Source organism: Dromiciops gliroides, chromosome 2 (genome assembly GCF_019393635.1).
Source record: "Dromiciops gliroides isolate mDroGli1 chromosome 2, mDroGli1.pri, whole genome shotgun sequence".
In the NCBI taxonomy this organism is placed as follows: Eukaryota; Metazoa; Chordata; class Mammalia; order Microbiotheria; family Microbiotheriidae; genus Dromiciops; species Dromiciops gliroides.
The window spans coordinates 385,405,077-385,425,812 of NC_057862.1; the positions used below are offsets into that span (position 1 = coordinate 385,405,077).

The 20,736-nt window shown below is 43.9% G+C and overlaps 1 protein-coding gene across 5 annotated transcripts in view; it reads right to left on the bottom strand.

The window, feature by feature from the left end:
* LHX6 (LIM homeobox 6) overlaps positions 1 to 7,698 on the bottom strand; it is a 37,879-nt gene extending 30,181 nt beyond the window's left edge. For 2 of the 5 annotated variants that reach the window (XM_043980112.1, XM_043980111.1), the window contains exons 1-4: positions 7,547 to 7,698; positions 6,298 to 6,369; positions 5,664 to 5,846; positions 5,010 to 5,131 (exon numbers count right to left, since the gene is read on the bottom strand). In XM_043980112.1, coding sequence (XP_043836047.1) covers positions 5,010 to 5,131; positions 5,664 to 5,846; positions 6,298 to 6,369; positions 7,547 to 7,627 — 458 coding nt within the window. In that variant the 5' untranslated portion in view covers positions 7,628 to 7,698. Of the gene's footprint in view, positions 1 to 5,009; positions 5,132 to 5,663; positions 5,847 to 6,297; positions 6,370 to 6,488; positions 6,591 to 6,668; positions 6,967 to 7,224; positions 7,310 to 7,546 lie in introns of those variants that run through there. The other 3 variants (XM_043980115.1, XM_043980113.1, XM_043980114.1) reach the window with 3 other exon arrangements.
* Between the last annotated feature and the right edge of the window lie 13,038 nt (positions 7,699 to 20,736).

Genomic DNA, 20,736 nt, shown 5'->3' on the forward strand with positions numbered 1-20,736 from the left:
TACTTCTTGGGGTCATCATAGTCTGAGTAAATTTTTCAGTTGGAAGGAGTGTAGGGAGGGTAAAATGTCACTCTGGTCTCCCTTGAATCTTTTGGAGAAGTTTCCTCTGACATCTAGAGACTGGATCTTGGTTCCTCTCTTAGAAGCTACCTAAGGAAACTTGACCATTAATTAACTAGCACAGAGGTAGTTTTTCCAGAGAAACCCTGTTCAAAAATCCCCTCCTTGTCACAGAGACTGAGTCTGCCAAGTGGTTCCTGTGCAAGGAGCCTACAGGGGTACAAACACACATGGCATGTACATATGAGCTCATGTACATACACACACACACACACATCCATCCACAGACACATATACAACAGAGAAATTTGCATAGTCACAAAGATTGAAACTCCTGCAGACACACTTTTTCACACACACATAATCTCACTGAGATTCTTTCATACACACACCAAATAATTCCCACAGAGATACACAAAGCTTTTTTTTACACAGACTCAAACACAGAGATACTCATATATAGAGATCTACGCACTCATCCTCACATAAATTCAGAAACAAAGGCTATCAAACAAATAATAACTTCCATGCTTATTCTCACACAGACCCAGACACAAGTGGAAATATATTTGTACTCACACACTGTCCAAGGTTGAGGATGGGGGTGGGGGTGGGGAACAAGTTGCAGAAGGAGTTATGGGCCCAAAAAGGACTGTGGCTTTTCAGACAGAGGCCCTGGCCTACCATTGGAGCCTTTCTCTTTCCACAGTCAGAAAAATGGGTTTCCAAGAGGGAGCCAAGAAATAAATGGGAAGTTTTGTTTCCTCCCGTGCCAGGACAGATGACGAGGGGTGGGACATGGCATTCACTCTTCCTATTCCCACCACATCTCCCACATGCCTTGATTCACATGTCACACATTCTCTCATATCTACCCTGATGCACATACACACCCCACCCCACTTGATACACTGTATGTGCCCTCATACACATACACATACACGCAGTCATACTTACCTTGCTGCATATGACCATACATTTTTCCACCTTATATATACATACATGCCTAGACATATACAAAGGATCCTAATACCACAGATTTATAACTTGAAGGAATCTCAGAGGTCATTTTATAGACAAGGAAACTAAGGCCCAGATAGAGAAATATCTTGCTCGAGGTAACACAGATATTTAGTGGGAGATCTGAGATTTTAGCCTGGCTACTTTGATTCAAAATCTAGTGTTTCTCCCAACATGCCATGATCCCTCCTGCAGACGCCTTAACACACATGCAACATACACAGCTTGATGTATGTGCCCCAAACCACCTGACACATATATATGTGTTCATGCCCTCATGCAGCCATAAATATTCATTCTCTCATTCCTACCCCACCACACCTAATGAGTACACTCTTGTACACACACACACACACACACACACACACACACACACACACACACACACAGAGCTGTGAAGCAAACCAAGGCTCATTATGCCATGATCCCAGTCTGACCTCTGGCCTTTTCCATCACATGTTATGGGAAAACCCTCATTCACCTAAAAAACCCTAATCCACAGGCTTCATAATAAAGCCACTAGGAACAACTCCCACCACAAACACCTAGGAGTTTTTCTATGAGCATATCAAGATGATACAAGAGAAGACACCAACCACTATGTTATCCTCCCTTGTTCCAATTCAACTTCCTTGGTTCATCTACTTTATAAATCATTCATTTTAAAGATTCCCTATTCTTAAATAGGCCATTTTGTAAATGGGTCAGTGAATGGAGACCCTGATCTCTTGGGTGACATTGGTCAAGTCGTTTTCCCTTTCTGGGCCTTGTGTGTAAAATCAAGGTGTTGGGCTATAAAATCTCTGATGTCCCTACCAACTCTAGATTCTATGACATGCAACCAGAACCATAAATGGCAAACTCCCATGATATGGTAGACAGAAGTCAGGGTGTGTGGAAAAGACAGAGACCAGACTAGACACTTCAAATTCAATCTTAGCCCTTTGACCTTGGATGCTTCTTCAAACCCATGCACAGAATCTCTGTCCTTTTCCTCAGAGACCTCCTGGCTCCAAAGACCTGTTCTTGCAAAAAGACTTCCCTCTATCTCCTCTCTCCAAAATCCAATCTATCCTCCATTCAGCCACTAAAGTAATTTTTCTAAAGCGTTAGGTCTGATCATATCATGTCCCTATTCAATAAACTCTAGTGGCTCCCTATCACCTCCAAAATCAAATACAAAATGTCCTATTTGGCATTCAAAGCCCTCTATAACCTAGCCCATTCCTACCTTTCCAGTCTTTTTATACATCTTCTCTCTGTCATACTCTTTGATCCAGTGACAGGGACCTCCTGGTTGTTTTATGAACAAGACACTCCTCTTAGCTCCAGGTGTTTTCTCTGGCTGTCTCCTCCCCACCCCCATGCCTGCAATACTGTCCTTTCTCCAATCTGATTACTACCCCACCCCAAGCTTCCTTTAAGTACTAACTAAAGTCTCCCCATCTACAGGAAGTCTTCCCCAAACCCTCTTAACTGCATTGCCTTCCCTCTGTTAATTATCTCCTATTTATCCTGAATATGGCTTGGTTTGTATATATTTGTTTTTCATGTTCTCTCTTCCCATTAGATTGTAAACTCCTTGAGAGCAGGGACTATCTTTTGTCACTTTTTAAAAATCCCTGGCACTTAGCACAGTTCCTGTCTGACACATAGTATATGCTTAATAAGTGATTATTGATTGACCCTGGGTGAGTTTTTTGCTTTCTCTGAGCACCAGCTTCATCGTCAGTAAAATGAGGGGATTTGACTAAATGATTTCCTAAGTCCCTGCTACCTCTAAGTTCTGAAAGTCACTTTGATGCGTCTGTTTCATTATTGACGAAATGGAGACAATAATCCTATGGGTAAAACTGTGGTATACTGAAAAAATTACTGGATATGAAAGCAGAGAACCCAAGTTCAGTTCCCAGCTCTGTCGATCAAATCACTGTCACTGACCTTGAATAAGTAATTTAGTTTCTCTGGGCCCCAGTTTCCTCATTTGTAAAATGAGGGGGTTGGACTGGATGACTTCTAAGGGCCCTCCTAGCTAGAAATATATGCTCCCATGATCCTACCAACCTCACAGAATTGTTGTGATAAAAGCACTTTGACTACCATAAAGGGTCTTTACTATTATGATTATTATTATAATCATATCATCACCACCATCATTGTGAAAGCCTGGCTAGGGGTGGGTGTAGGTAGAAGGGAGGATCCTTTCACTTGAAACCAATCTTTCACTGAGGGGGAAAAAGCCTCCCCTTTCCCTCATCGAAGGTTGTGTGTTCCAGAGCCCGACTAAAATGCACCCCTCCCCCAATCTTCCAGCATCCTAATGGTGGGGGTGGGGTGGGACTCCAGGATCCTTCCTTCTGTGGCTGAAGAAGGTAGTTCTCTTTCCCTGGGTTCCTCAGCTCCACAGGAAATGGGTAGCCCAGCTATCTCTCCCCTATTTAAGGGCTCTGCCCTGCAAGTGACCTCTTTCCCCAAGGGTGACCCTTGTCAAAGTTAAGGTTGAGACCAGCCTTGCCCAAGGAACCACAGGACTGGATTTTATAATGTAGTGAAAAGAACATGGAATTTAGAGAAAAACCGATCTGGGTCCAAATCCTAGTTCTGCCACTCATTAGCTTCATGATCTGGAGTGAGCCACACTTTGGGCTGCAGTTCTTACATTCATAAAATGACGCTGGACTGAAGTTCTTTTTAACTCTAACATGTTTTAAAAGTCCCTCGAGACTGCAACATTCTATGTTTTAAACTCCCCAGTTAGTTTTAGTATTGTGTTATTCTGTGCTCTTTAGTGGGGGAGAGTAAGGACAAGAAATATGAGGGGTCCAGACTAACCCTTAGGCCCACCAAAATACTCTGCTTTTCAAAAACTGGCAAGGAAAGAAGTAGTCCCAATGGCTGAAGCTGATAGCAGAATAGACTTATTATAGATGGAGGATGAAGTTGCTGGGGGCTTAGAGCAAAATATCTTCTTGTCTCCCATCTCACTCCTCTGCACACGGGGCTCTTTCATCTGCCCACAACATCTAGCCCACTACAAGGGTGCTTTTTTTGGGCGGGGGGGGGGGGGAATGGAAAACAATAACACTGCTGACTGCAGGTGGAGGGATTAACAGCTCTTCCAACCCTCTCCTACGAATATAGGTCTCCCTGTTCTCTGACATTTCAGAGTACTTGACCATTCACTAGAGCCATGGGTTCTCAAAGATAAGAATTTGCCAAGGGTGGAAAGAGATTGACTTCATTGGTCCCTTGCACCAGTTGCAACCGGAGGGAGTCTAGGACTCCCAAATTGCTAAGGTCCTTCCTCGCTGGTCCAACAAAATCCGGGACTCTCAGGTCCCGCTGTGTGGTTCATACATTCACTGCTCTCCCTCGGGAGTAAAGGGTCAAAGCCCAGGAGAGGGAAGTGCCCAGTTAAATGCTAAAGGAGCTCCAAGGGAGACTCCTCCCCCACCCCACCTCATTGGGTCCCTAAACAGAGAGGTATCATGCTGCCCCATTCCCTAATTCGTCCCATGAAGCAAGGTGATATGGAACTCCCTCTGGGGGGCAGACTGGGGACCCCTTCCCCCAATTCAGGCGTCCTTTTTCTTTTTTTCAGGTGACGCTTTTCAGGCGTCACCCTTCCTTTTTCTACACCGCTCTCTCCATCAGTCTCTGTGGCCCCAGCGACGACTGCATAACTAAGCTGTCTGTCGCCACAAGCGGGTCCCTTCTAGCTTGGGAAATTGGCCGAAGGAACTGCTGGGACGACTGTGGTTCGCCCCTTTCCCTCTTTTCTCCCCAGGACGCAGAAAGCGGGTGGAGACGCCCTCTCTTTAGGCACACGGCGACATTCCCAGCCCCCATCCCAATCCTCGATCCTTTTCCCCAAAGCTCCCAGATTCAATGGTTGAGGCCCCTAGCTCTCCGAGCGCCTCAATCCCTACCTGAAATAGTCCATTTTGCAGAAGATTTCCTTGTTCTTAATGTAGCAGCTGTTCTGCTGCCGAAGTGACGTGCGACAGACAGAACATTCCAGGCATCGCACGTGCCAGATCAAGTTGTTGACCTGGACAGGGGAGATGGGGTTAAAGGGGGTAGGGGAAGAGAAGAAAAGAGATAGTTGGGGCTCAGCTTGGTCTCCAATGTCCCCAGTCCTTCCCTGCTATTCCACGGCTGCTCACAACTCCCCGGGAGCAGTGTGTCCCGTGCACATTGGGGGAAGCTGGAAAGGCTGCCCACTCACAGTTACTCTTCACCTGTCTTCGGGCCCCTGGTTCTGGTCCCCTCTGCTCTGCCGCTACATCGTTATGTGACCTTGAATAGTCAGTCACCTACCCTCGCTACCCTCAGTTTCGTCCTTTTGCAAATTACAGTATTTTGAACAAATTTTAAAAGCCCCCTTTCCAGCTCTGACACCTTATATTTTTTGTTTTTTAACATTTTATATTCTAAGATTCTTTCCAACTTTGATGTTCTCCGTTCTTTCATTCTTTGTTCTAGGGTCCCTTCCAGCTCGTTCATTCTATGTTCTAAGGTTCCTTCCAGTTCTAACATTCTAAGTTCCACCTCCGACATTCTCCCACTGAAAGCGCACATACCTTGAGCAGGTAGCGGTCGAGAATCTCGAGGCCGCAGCTGGAACAGATGTTTTTGCCTGCGGATGGCACCGAGGAGGAGGCGGAGGGAGGTGAGCAGACTGAAGGAGTGCTGGGCGTGCAGGGAGAAGAGCGTCCCTCGTCCTTGTCTAGGCCCCCGGGCAGAGCATCTCCGTCCGATTGAGCCTGCGAGAAAAGAGAGGAGGGGGATACGGCTGAGTTGGGAATCAAGAAGCCAGTAAGAAAAGTGCCCCCTCCCCTTTAACCACATTCCCATTTGGGTGTGGGAGGTGGAAAGGGTGGAGTGGAGATATCAGGACAGTCCCTCTTAGCCTCTCTTGGTTGGACTCTGCCCTCCACTCGTCCTCTGGGGGAACTGGAGGCAATTATACTGGACCCAGGAGTCACTCACTTTGAGGGACCAGAGACCGAAGTCTTCCCGGTCGGTGAAGTGGGTCTGTTTTCGCTCCTCCATCACCCCTCCCCCGGGGCAAGGGAGAAGTGTCTCAACGAAATCTCTCTAGTTCACCCACCCCGGGGAGTCAGGAGTGGGGAAAGTGTTTAGAAAGGGGAGCGGGAGCTGCGGATTTGTGTCTGTTGGGAAGCAAGGACCCGGGCGTCCTAGGGCCCAGCTTACCATGCTGGGCGGCGCGGTTCCCTCCAGGCAGCGGGAGCTGGCTTTACAGCCGGGCCCTGGCTGAGCCATCACCTTGAGGGGAAAAGACAGAGAGCGGGAGTCACACGCAGCGAGTGAGCGACGGCCAGGAGCCGGCTGCGTCCGCGCTGCGCCTTCCCGCGCCCCCTATATAAGCCGCAGCAAAACAATACCTCAGAACTTTCCAACGGGCATTTAAACCCTTCCCTACAAAAGCGGTGTCTCTTTAATGAAGCAATTTGAATTTGGATGGAATTTTTTTCTCCCCCCCTCCCTCCCCGCACTTAACCCGTGGCTCTTGAAGTAATCGCTCCGTTCCCCTGCAATCCACAGCTCTGAAACACACAAACTACCTGCAATTAGAAATTGTCGTAAATGCCCGAGATAAGAGGTATGGAGGGTGTCAATTCCAGCTGTCAATCAGAAAATGGATCAGACCACCCAAAGAAATTGCATATTTAGATTTTTTAATGGTAGTAATTAAAATCGAATTTTTCTTCTCCTCCTGCCCCCCATCCTCTGCCCCCCTTCTTCTCTGGCACAAAATGCAGTAAGGGAGAGAGAGAAAGAGAGAAACCCAAGAGGAGAGGAGGAGGAAGCCCGGACTCGCACCACGAAGCAGTCCCAGATTTCAGCCGAGCGGGCGCAGGTTCAAGGTCTCTTTGAGAGTAGGGGTGGGGGCGGTAAGAAAAGGGGGTAAAAAAAGATAAAAGGGAGAAAACAACATAGATAAAGGGGAAGGGGAAAGCCACCCACCCCCACTCCACCCCCCTTCCCCAACCAAATCCTTCGGCAGCTTGGTATTCAAGGCTCGGAAAAGGCAGCGGCTTTTGGAATTCTGAGCGTTGCATCTACACAACTAACCCTCGGCGCATTTGGATATTAAGCCCCTATTCAAGCAGACAATACCAAGCTCCCCCGTCATGATTCCCTGCTCGTGGCTAAATCGCTTTTTTTGAGAAATTCTTCAAACATTTGCATAATGTTTGCCTTTTTTTCCGATTTCTTTTTGCGCCCCCCCCCCTCCGGCCGGCTCCCTCCCGGGCTCCCCCGCCTGTCTCTCTTCCTCCCTCCCCCCAACCAACCCACTCCCCCACTGGCGGATCCTCTCTCTCCCCCCTGTCCCCTCCCTTTCCCAAACCCTGGGCTCTTGGCGGGCAGGGCGCTCCTCGGTTCCCCTGCATCCTAGTCACGCTACTGAGGGACCCGAGCTGAAGACGCTAACTCTCACCTGGTCGGCGGGGACCCCTTCTGAAGGGAGGCGACCGCCCGCGGGCGCTGGGGCGGCGCAGTTTTCATGCTTCCAGTACATGGGCCCCGGCGAACGGGCGGGGGAGAGCCCGGCAAGGAGCAGCGAAGGACAGGAGAGGAGAAGAGAGCCAGCCCCGCAGCCTGCAGAGCCCCGCGCCCCCGCCCCCTCCCACAGCCGGGGTCCCCCCAGCACCCCCGCCCCACCTTCAGGCTCCAATCCCCACGGGCGGATAAGTACAGTCCCAACAAACTTGGAAAGGCCCGTGCCCCCGCCCCTGCTCCTCCTCTGCTCCTCCTGCCCTTCTCTTCCTCCTCCTCCCCTTCTTCCCCTTCTTCCTCTTCTTCCTCCTCTTCTTCTCCTCCCCTCCTTCCCTCCTCCTCTTCTTCCTCCGCCTCTAATTCTCTGCTCTTCTCCTTCTCTACTCCTCCTCTTCTTAGCCTCCTCTTCCTCCTCCTTTTCTTTTCACTCCTTTCTCCTCCTCTTTCCCTCCTCGTTTTTCTCCTCTCTTTTTTCCTCTTCTTCCTCCCTCTCCTCCTCCTCCTCCTCTTCTGAAAGGGGCAGTTGTTTGATTCTCCATTGGGTTCAAGAAGAGTTCCGGCCTGACCAATCCCTGCTAAGAAGAAAACTAGACACAGACACATACCCCCCACACAGACACACACATACATACGGACATATGGATCTACACGTCGACATAAGCTATATACATACATGTGCCCTGCCACCATATGCACTCACCTTTATGATACAGACCGTGCACATGTTCCTTCTTATAGTCCCGTTTGTGCAAACCAACCCCATACACACATAGACTTTACACATCCTACACATTCTTATACCCTGCCACCATATACACATGCTTACACATACACACTATGTGTGTTTCCCATTACACACATTTGCACATATACCACATTCACAAATATACTTTAAACATGGTCATACTGCCACCCTGTATGGTTACCCTTAAACATATACACCTAGTATGTGTCCCATCACAGACAGGTTTGTGTTCGTGTTCACACACAGGCTCAAGCTCTCCCACCAAACACAAAAACACATCCACCACACCATATAGACACTCACACCCTTCTACCATGCAACACATATAGAAGACACATATAATATCCACACTGATTACCACCTCCCCCCCCCATAGGCTGGCACTGACCATGACCAAAACTAAGACACCTTAGGCAAAAAGCCTTAAGTTCAAAGGGCTTGAGCACCTTCCTCTGGGCCCTTTTCTGACCAACAGGGAGCTCCAAGAATCAGGCTAAGGCTGAGGCAGATCAGACTAGATCTCCCCACACCACCTCCTCACAAGACTGGGGGGAAGATCAGGGAGCTGGGCAAGAGGAGGCTATTCTTATGCCTGGAGGGTCCCAGGGATTAGAGTGGGGAACTTTGAGGTACAACCCCCACTTCCCTTCTCTGCCTCTATCTCTCCAGGGGAATTGCTGAAGGCTGGGGGATTGAGAAATTCTGTTTCTGTGTAAAATAATTCTCTTCGACTCTCCCTTGTGGAAACTAGAGCAATTACAGGCCCTAAACCTGGTGAACACAGATATAGACATATACAACCCCCTAAAGACACACACACACACACACACACACACACACACACACACACACACACTCTGCACACCCATCCATACACACCACCACCCTACCTACACCTGGACTCTAAGAAAAGAGACAATCTTTCAACCTACAAACCTCATCCCCAACCAACCCCTCACACCTCTTAGAAGAGACATACATTCTTGCTTCTTTCTCCCAACTCATCCTTGGGGGTGCACATATGCATTTTTACAAAGCATAATAATTACCTCTACTCTCCACTGTGGATACACCTATACCTTTCCCCAGAAAGGCAAACTGGTAAGTACATTCCTTCTAACACACTCATATATGTATCCAAATATGCACGATGTATACCCCCCAGGATCACTATTTTATATATCCCCTGAATCTACAGATACAACCACATAACATACCTCTATACCATCTTCATATATGGAGAACTTCCCCCTGATTTATGTGCACATCTATGTACATAACTCAGAGATATAACCAAACATATATAACAACTTAGTGACACATCTTCATATATCATTCACACACATTGATATAAATTTACATATAAGTATGTACATATATGCATGTGTGTATATATACATATATATCTATATATAATATGTCCACACATTTACTGAAACACTAATATATACTATACATTGCCATCTCTACCTATTGAAGTCTTATCCATTCTTCGAGGTACAGGTTAAATGCTTCTCCTCCAGGAAATATTCTTTGATTCTCTCCCCTCCTTCCAAATAAATTTTTCTCCATCTTTTCAACTCCCAAGGCATTCTGTTTATACACTCATTACATATTTATCACACTTTCTTTTCTGTACTATACATATTTATGTCCATGTCTTAATCTACTAGATTTTAAGCTCCTTGGGGACAGGATTTGTTTTATTTAAACTTTTTATCTCCCCCAGTAGTATGTGGTTCACTATGTTCTAAGTGCCTGACACATTTTGGGCACTTTATAAATGCTCATTGTTTGATTGATAGTTGGTGCTCAATAAATGTTTTTAATTGAATATAAATTGAATTCCATTCCAGACTGATTTCAGCCTATCCTGTCCCATCCCATTTGTTCAAACTGATCCTTTATAATTCTATCTCACTTTGTCATATACAATCTCATGCCATCTCATCCCATTCTATTCGTTTCATCTCAAGCTATTCCTATTCTATAAATATTTGCTGTACAACTGAAGTATGCTCAGGTATAAACTAGAGGAGTTCTAGATTTATGTCAACTTGCCAGAGGTCTCAAGTGGTATGCCCCAAGGTTCTATCCTTGGCCCCATTGTATTCAACAATTGGATCGATGACTTGGATGAAGTTGTAGGTGACATTTTTACCAAAGATATGGATGACCAGAATCTGGTTAGGATAGCTAATAGGCTAGATGACATAACCAGAATTGAAAAAAGATCTCAGAAAGCTAGAAAGATGGGCTGAGTCTAACAAGATAAAATTTAATAGGGATAAATGTTAAGTTGGGAACCCAAATGTTTATTTGCGTTCAAGAATTCAGTTATACAGGATAATGAAGACACAGATAAAATTTCTTGTGGAAAAAACCTGGAAATTTTCATGAATTGCTAGTTCAGGATAACTTAGTGGGATTTGGTTGTTAAAATTATTATGATTAATAGAAATATAGTATTCAGAATGAGGGTAGTGATTATTCATGGTCAGGCCACATTTGAAATGAATCAACAAATATTTAAGTACCTACTATGTGCCAGGCACTGGGTCAAATGCTGGGATTGTATGTTTAGTTCTAGGCACCTCATTAGAAAGGACATTGGCAATCTAGAGTCTGTCTGGCAGTGAACAACCAGGATGTTTGGTGAGTGGACTTGAAGTCATGCTATATAAGGATTAGCTGAAGTAACTGGGAATGTCATCTTGGAGCAGAGAAGATTTAGGATTTAGGCAATGGCTGCTTAAGGAAAGATTAGTCTTGTTGAGCTAGGTCCTGAAAGCTAAAACTCAGAAAAATGGATTGGAGGTGCAGTTTTCAATTTAAAAACAAAAGGGAGGGGGCAGCTAGGTGGCCCAGTGGATAAAGCACTGGCCCTGGATTCAGGAGGACCTGAGTTTAACTCTTGACCTCAGACACTTGACACTTACTAACAGTGTGACCTTAGGCAAGTCACTTAACCCTTATTGCTGTGCCCCACAAAACAAACAAAAAACAAAAGGGGAAAACAGCTTCCTAGCAATCAGAGATGTTTAAATCCTGGAATTAGGTTCCTCAGTAGATGGTAAGCTCCCTAACAGAAGCTGTTTGACCACATCAGGGATGTTATAAAAAGAAGTCATGGAATATACACCTGGAGAGAAGAAGAGGAGGGAGAGAAAGAGACATACCCTTTGCCATTAGGCATCCTCCTCTAGTATAAGTGGAAGCTGTCTCAGCTTATACATGAACCTCTTTTGGTTGTGGACAGAAGGCAAGTCCCCAGGCAGAATTGAGATGCCCTGTGATGCTAGTCTATGGACTCCTGACTCTTCTGGAGGGTGAATCACATAGTTCTTTCTCTAGATGAGAAACTCCTTCCTAAGAACATATGCAAACAAACCTGCTTTCTGGAGCCAACGATCTTGCCCTCACTTTGGATCACATTTATTTTCAAACTTTTCTTTTTCCATTTTAAAAAATGTGTGAGGGCAGTGAGGTGGCACAGTGGATAAAGCACCAGCCCCGGATTCAGGAGGACCTGAGTTCAAATACAGCCCCAGACACTTGACACTAGCTGTGTGACCCCGGGCAAGTCACTTAACCCTCATTGCCCCACAAAAAAGAAAAAAAGGTGTGTGAGCATTAGGATTCTATTAGCATGTGAGATAGTATTTATAAATTCAAGGCTGCATAAATTTTTTACTATAAATTCAATATTACATGTTCTAGCATTCTATTTTTCAATGTTCTTTCCAGTTCTGCTTTTCTGTGCTCTGTGTTGAGGCCCCTCCCAGTTCCACAATCCATATGAATTTATAATCTCTATGCTCTTTTTTTTTTTTTTGAGGTAGGTGAGGTAGGCATTCTACCAATTTGACCAGTGGATAGTCTTGCTCTAAAATCCAGATTCTGGATTACAAATTCCTAGTGGGAAGAAGCCGTCTTCTTTTGTATGGTCCACAGAATCAAGCTGAGGGCTATGCCAATAGAAAGTGTTCATTAAGTACTTAGTATCCCACAATCATTGAACTTCTTGCTAAAATAACTCTCCTAAATAACAGGGCATTTTATCCCACTTTCCAGAATGGACAATATGTGTCATGAAGGCAGAGACAAGGTCTCACACATGGTATAGGGGCTTAATAGATTAGTGAATGAGGAGGCATTTAGGCCCCAGATTTACTACTGGTGGACCTTAGGCAAGTCCCCTGAACTCAGGTCTCAGTTTCTTCATCTGTCAAATGGGCATAATACTTGCACTACTTGCCTTGTGAGATTGTTGTGGGGGGAAAAAGTACTCTGGCAATCAAAATGTGATCTGGGATTACTTGTTGCTGAGTTGAACTGAACTCTATCTCCTTAGGAGCCTCATTTCCAGACAAAGCTCCTCTGGGACCCAGGCCCAGGCCTGTAGGCCTCAGGCAGGGGGCATCTCCCAAGATAGAGTCGGCTTTTAAGGTTTGTGATCTCTCCCCGAGGATTTCCAGTGAAATCTGATCCCCTTGGCATTTCAGCAGTCATTCCCTTCCTCCCTGCCTCCCACACACAGAATTTGTACCATGGAGTTTGGGGCTTCATTAGTAACCGGATCAATCCATGGGAGAGCCCCCAGCAGTGGTTCCGCCTCTGAGTAATTCTAGGAAGGTAACATGAGCTGCAGGAGGCTGCTGAGCCATCCTCACGTTTATTACCTTTGACAGCTAAATTGGGGAGTAGAGAGGAAATCAGATGAAAGCCATTTCAGAAGAAAGACCAAATACTAAATTTAAACATCCAGGTTGGGACAAATAGGCAAACAAATCAGACAAACCCCCAGAAAGACACATACCTCAGCCCAAGACATCATCCTTACCTAATCTTTTTCCTGAGCTCCAGTCCTATATCTGCCTACTGGACATTTCTATATGGATGTCTCAAACTCATTATGTCCAAAACAGAACTCATTCTCTTTTCCCCAAAACCTATCCGGAGCCATCTTCAGTTGTTCTGACATATATCTTGCCACTGGACCTGGGTGACTCTGGAGGAGAGAGTGAGGTTGGTGACCTTGCACAGCCCTCCCTCACTTCAATTCAATTCAGTGCATGTCACGACATCACCCTGATGCCACGGTCCTCCAAAGACGAAGGACAAACAACAACAATAACAACAACAACAGCAATCTTTGTTATGAACTTCCCTATTACCACTGAGGGCTCCACCATTCTTCCAGTCACAACCCTAGTGTCATCATTGACTCATCATTCTTACTCATTTCACATATTAAGGTGTCTACTATGTGCTAGGCATAGGGCTAAATCTTGTTTCTACCTTTACATCTCTCATATCTAACACCCTTTCTCCATTTATATATATTCTCTCCAGCACCCAAATTCCAACCCTCACAATCTCTCATCTGAACAATAGCAATAACTTCCTAGTTGGTCTCTTCCCCTCAAGTCTGTCCCTATTCCAATCCATCCTCCCTACTCAATAAACTCATGGCTCTCTATTACGTTCAGGATCAAAAATAACCTCTTTTTGCATTTAAAGCTCCTTATAATCTGGTCCCTTCCTGTCTTTTCAACCTTTTTTTTTTTAACATATTACTCTCAATTTCAAACTCTGTGGTCCAGGTATACTGACCTGTTTGCTGTTTCTCACACATCATATTCCATCTCTGGTCTCTGTGCCTATGCACTGGCCATCCCTCATGCCTGGAATGTCCTCCTTACTTTCACTTCTTAGAATTCCAGGTTTTCTTCAAGGCTCAGCTCAAGTGCCACCTGCTGAAGGAGATCTTTCTTTTCTCATACCAATAGCAGCTAATGCCTTTTCCTCTAACATTACTTTGTATCTGCCTTGTATGTATCTTTCTCTGTGTGTCAGTTTCTTCATTAAAACATAAGCTTCCTGAAGGGAGGGTCTGCTTTTGCTTTTTTTTTTCTTTTTGCAGGGAAATAGGGGTTAAGGGACTTGCCCACAGTCACAAAGCTAGTGTCAAGTGTCTGAGGCTGGATTTGAACTCAGGTCCTCCTGAATCCAGGGCCAGTGCTTTATCTACTGCGCCACCTAGCTGCCCCTGCTTTTGCTTTTTATTTGCTTCTTAGCATTTAGCACAATGTCTCATATATAACAAGCATATAATAGATGCTTGTTTTAAACTGATTGATTCATTTTTTATTTTGAGAAAAGGCACCCTGTACTGAGTAAGAATCAGAAGAAATGGGCTCTATTCCCACACTACAACTAACTAGCTGCATGACAATGGTCAAGTCAATTCCTGTCTCTGGTTCTGTTTACTCATCTAAAAGATGAGTGTTAGGGGCAGCGAGGTGGTGCAGTGGATAAAGCACTGGCCCTGGATTCAGGAAGACCTGAGTTCAAATCCAGCCTCAGACACTTGATGCTTATTGGCTGTGTGACCCTGGGCAAGTCACTTAACCCTCATTGCCCCACCAAAAAAAAAAAAAAAAAAGATGAGTGTTGAACTTGTTGGTTTTAAAATTCCCTCCTAGTTTTAATATGCTATATTCTAAGATCCTTTCTAGCTCTGACATTATATGGTCTAACATTCTATGCTCTAAATGTCCTTTCCAGCCCTAACATTCTAGATTCTATTTTCTAAGTCTATGTTTTCACCCACTACAAATTCCTAGTACATAATCTTAGCTGGGACCTTGCTACAGCTCAGTAGCTTTTCTCATTGCCTACACCAATTTTTCCAAAAGTTTTCTTTTCTCCTCCTCTGTTTATTGATCATATTCACCCTTTACATTTAGCAGGGATGAGCACTCTTACTTCACCTAGAAAAGTGAAGCCCTCTGACATGAACTCCTTTGACTTTCAGCCCCTCCCTCCTCTTAATTTATGATCAGGTCACAGTTTAAGACCTATGGCTACTGTGGTGAAGATATATTTGAAAATGAAGGTGATGTTAAAAGCAAAATAACAAAAAAATCAGATTAAAAAAGAAAAAATGTGATAACCCTTCTATTCACAAAAATGAATCATCTATTTTCACTCTTAATCCCATTTCTACTTATCTCTTCCAGGACATCACCTCCTTAATCATCTCTCATGCAAACTCAATCTCTTCCCTTTTCCAATGGTTCTTTCCTATTCATCTACACACATGCTCAGATCTCCATAAACTTTTTTTGGGGGGGGGGAGGGGCAGTGAGGGTTAAGTGACTTGCCCAGGGTCACACAGCTAGTGTCAAGTGTCTGAGGCCGGATTTGAACTCGGGTACTCCAGAATCCAGGGCCGGTGCTTTATCCACTGCGCCACCTAGCTGCCCCCAAAAGACTTTTTAAAAAGTTTATGGAGAGGGCAGCTAGGTGGTGCAATGGATAAAGCACCGACCCTGGATTCAGGAGGACCCGAGTTCAAATCCGACCTCAGACACTTGACACTAGCTGTGTGACCCTGGGCAAGTCACTTAACCCCCATTGCCCCGCCAAAAAAAAAAAAGTCTTTTATTAGCCATTCCATCTCATCCAATGACTATTTCATTTCTATTTTCTCCTTCATTGCTAAGCTTTAAAATTTTTTTAAATCCAATGCTTCCATCTCAGCAATGCAATGATCCAAGACACTTCTGAAGTGCTAACGGTGAAGCATACTATCCACTTCCTGAGAAAGAACTAATATTGATTGAACACAAACTTAAAAAAAAAAAGAGTACTTGTGGATTATACATATATAACCTATATCAGATTGGTTGCTGTCTTGTGGAGGGGGGAGGAAAGGGAAGGAGGAAGAAAAATTTCGAACTCTATGAAAATGAATGTTGAAAACGGTTTTTACAGGTAACTGGAAAAAATAAAATAAATGTTTGTTATAAACCCAATGCTTCTATTTCACCATTACCTACTTCAACTCCTTATAATCAGGTTTCTACCTTAACCATCTATTTTTTTATAATAAACATTTTTTATTTAAAGTTTTGAGTTCCAAATTCTATCCCTCTTTCTCTTCCTTCCCTCCCCTCTCCCTGAGGCAGCAAGCAATCAGATATAGGATATACATGTGCAATTATGTAAAACATTACCATATTAGTAATTTTGTACAAGAAAACTTGGATAAAAGAAAAAACAAAGTGAAAAACAGCTTGCTTCAGTCTGTGTTCAATCAATATCAGTTCTTTCTTTGGAGGTGGATAGTATGCCTCATCATTAGTCCTTTGGGATTGTCTTGGATCATTGTATTGCTGAGAATAGTTAAGTCACAGTTCTTCATCAAACAATATTGCTGTCACTGTGTACAACCTTCTCCTGGTTCTGTTCACTTCACTACACATCAATTCATATAAGTCTTTCCAGGCCTTTCTGAAATCATCCTTCTTGTCATTTCTTATAGCACAGCAATATTACATTACAATCATATACCACAGTTTGTTCAGCCATTCCCCAATTGATGGGCATTTCTTTGATTTCTAATTCTTTGCCACCACAGAGCTGCTATAAATTTTTTTGTACAAAATAAGCCTTTTTCTCTTTTGTTGGGATATTTTTAGGCTATAAACCTAGCAGTGGTATTGCTGGATCAGAGGGTATGCACAGTTTTAGAGCCCGTTGGGCATAGTTCCAAATTGCTCTCCAGAGTGGTTGGATCAATTCACAACTCCACTGTGGATTAGTCTCCCAGTTTTCCCACATCCCCTCCAACATCCAACATTTATTTATTTTTTTCTTTTGTGAGGTGGTACCTCAGAGTTGTTTTAATTTGCATTTCTCTGATCCCTAACCATCTATTGAGACAGCATTCAAAGGCTGTCAATAACCTCCTATTCCACAAATCTAATAGATTTTTTTTTTTATGCCTCATTTTCCTCAACCACTCTGCAGCTTTCTGGCCCCAGTCTAAACTTTCCTATTGGATATTTTCTGCTCCCTCAGATCTCTTGATTCCCCTCCTACCTCTCTAGTCAATCTTTTTCTGGCTCCTGGTCTTTTTGCAACCTCATAATGTGCATGCTTTTCAAGGGTTCATCCTTGGTCCTCTTTTTTCTCTACATTGAAATTCATTCACTCCCAGGCTTCATGCAAATCTCAATGCTATTGTATCTAGTGCTGATCTCTTCAGAGTTCCACATTCACATCTCCAACTGCTTACAGATCATTTTTATGTTGATGTCTCTCTCACTGGTGTTTCAAATTCAACATGTGCAAAACAGACCTCAGTATTCTTCTTCACAAAACTGCTCCTCCTTCTGACTATTTTTCCCCCTACGCACCATGATTCATTCACCTTGTCTCCCATGCCTGTAACCTTGGGGTTTTATTGGATTCCTTCCTCTCCAGTTCCTATCCCATCAGTCTCTAGGCTCTGTGGATTCCATCTTCTCAGTCTCTTGATATTCCCATTTAGTTCTCTGCTAAGCCATGGGGAACCAGAGGCACTGTTCGGAGCAAATCTATCAGAGATCCCAAGCCATTGGGAATCAGGGGTACTAGAGGGCTTATATTTTTAGGGCCTCAGAGATCAGGAGCTCAGCGCTTGCTTTTGCAGAGTATCTTTTGTGTATGTTTCATCTTGTGATGAGGCTTCAGGATTCACATCCAGTGTGGGTTCAGGTCCAGGAGAACCTGACAACTTAAGTGTTTATCAACCCAGAAGTCCGGAGAGAACTCCGTGTTACCTCCACTCCCTAGAGCCCTCAGATCCCCAGTCTTTGAAGTGACAATCGAGGACAGTTGATGGCATTGTACCTGGACTGCTGCTGTTTTCAGTCATCATGAGGACCCTACAGGAGGGGTCCTTAACCAACTGGTTATTTCCCCATACATGGCTGGCAAACTCCCATACCTTGTTCCTCAAATCCTTGTGCTTTCAGAGTCACCATCTACTATGGTGAAAATCCTTCTACTCCTGACATCTCTCCCCATTTTCTCAACTCCAGCCACCTCAGCCCTGCCCCTCCAAAGACCATATTCTTCTTAGCTCCTCCCTCTATTAAAAAAGGTACTGCTAACCTTTGTTTTACATCACCTTCATCTTCAAATATATACCTCTTCTTCTATGCAGAAACCCAGAGAACTTGAAACAAACAATAAAAAAGAGAGGATGAAACAGATCAGCAAAACTAACCAATACATCAGCCAAATTTTATAGTATATTCAGTGTTCCACACCCAAAGCTCCTGAGCTCTGCAAAGAAAGGAGGGAGGGAAGTACATTTTCTTTTTTCTTCTTTAGGGCCAAGCTTGACATTTCATTTTGTTGTTCTTGCTGTTTGTTCTTTCCATTTACAGAGTTGTAGTCATTGGGCATACTGTTTTCCTGTTTCTGCTAACTTTACTGAGTCTTTTTGTGCTTCTCGATATTGTTCATATTTATACTTACTTATAGCACAGTAATCATTCCTCACTTCTTGCTCAATCTCCAGTCTGCACTACTTCTACCCCAGCTGCCTTGGCCACTTAAGTATGATTCTTTCCTGAGGAATCCCTGCTGATTATGAGTCTCTGCCTGGGACCACCATATCTTAAGGAGACACACTCATACTGCCCACTTCATTCCTTCATGATCCGCCCCCCCCCTTAACTCCTCCTTATGTTTTTTCTTCTTTTTCAGAATGTAAACTCCTTGATAGTTGGGACAATCTTTTTTTTTTTTTTTAATTTTGTATTTCCAGTGCTTGGTACATAGCAAGAGTGTAATAAATGCTCTAGCTATGATCTGTCCATCCACCTGCCTGTCTATCTCTATCTATGTCTGTCTTTCTTTCTTTAAAAATTAAATATTATTTATATTTTTGTTACATTTTAAGTTCTTAACTGTCTTCTTCCCTACCCTGTCCTAGAGAAGGCTACCATTTGATACAGATGTATATATATATGTAAAACCATACTATGCCTACCTCTATTTCTCAGTTCTTTCTCTGGAGGTGGATAGCATCTTCCTTCATTGGTCCTTTATAGTTGATTTGAGTATTTATTTATTTATTTATTTGTTTGTTTATTTATTTATTTATTTATTGCGGGGCAATGGGGGTTAAGTGACTTGCCCCGGGTCACACAGCTAGTAAGCATCAAGTATCTGAGGTTAGATTTGAACTCAGGTCCTTCTGAATCCACTGTGCCACCTAGCTGCCCCTTACCTTTCCTTCTTTCTTAAGGAGCTAGCTCAGTCTCTCTCTGTCTCTGTGTCTCTCTGTCTGTCTCTGTTTCTCTGTCTCTGTTTCTCTCCCTTTCTCTCTCTTCCCCCTATCTCTCCATTTACCCATTTAAACATTCTAATCTCCTAGTTCATCAACCTCCTCAGATCGTATGACCTACAATTTTACTCTCCTTTAGTCACCCACAGGGATCTTACCATTAGACATAACTCTGCTACTCACTACTTCAATCATCTGCAGTGCTGAAACTTTCCTAACCTCCTGTCTTCTCATTTAACCCTCTGCCTCATTCCTCTTGAGTCTCTCACTGACTGCAATCTCCAGTCTCTCCATTCCTCTCATGTCTGGAAGTCCATCACTCCTGCTTTAGTTTCACTATCATTTCTTCAGTTTCGGATCCTCTCATTGATTAGCTCAACTATACACATCACCCAGAGTCTTAGTTTCTTTATCTGTAAAGTGAAGGGATTAGACAAGATGATGTAAATTCTTTCCAGTTCGAAATTTACATACTATCCTGTATCCTTCAATCCCTTGATTCTTTGTTCTATCATTGCTCATACATTGTCGTTTGCTAGCCTGGGGTTACCACCCATCAACCACTGTCTCTGTTCTTATGTATGTGCTGTTGAAATCATTGAAGAATATGCATTCTGGTCGGGCCCACTAGGAATTTATCTGATCTAATCTTAATTTGGACCTCGCTGATGCATAATCTTTCCATTATTTATTTTCTATCACACTACCTGAAGTAGCTATTCAAAACTTTCTAATTCTGGTAGCAAAGAGCTAGCCATCCTTACCAACTGTTGCCAACTACCCTCTATTGATCAAACAAACTAACCTACCTGAAAGAACAAAGGACCCTGAGGGAGAGACAGGAAGCCATAGATACTGAAGACTGGAGGGGAAACATTCTCACCACTGAAGTCCTTGGAATTGTAAAACGCATTACCACAGGCTTTGTTTCTGAAACCTAAGGACTACGGAACCTTTCCATATGACTTTCAATAGGGGCAGCTAGTTGGTGCAGTGAACACTGGAACTAGAACATTGGAGCTAGAGTCAGGAAGACCTAAGTTCAAATCCAACCTCTGATACTTACTCGCTGTGGGACACTAGGAAGTTCCTTAACCTCTCTTTGCCTCAGTTTCCTCAGCTGTAAAAGGAGGGTAATAATAACACCCACCTCCCAGAGTTGTTGTGAGGACCAAATGAGATAATAATTATAAAGCACTTAGCACAATGTCTGGCACATAGTAAACACTATATAAACACTAGCTATTATTATTAG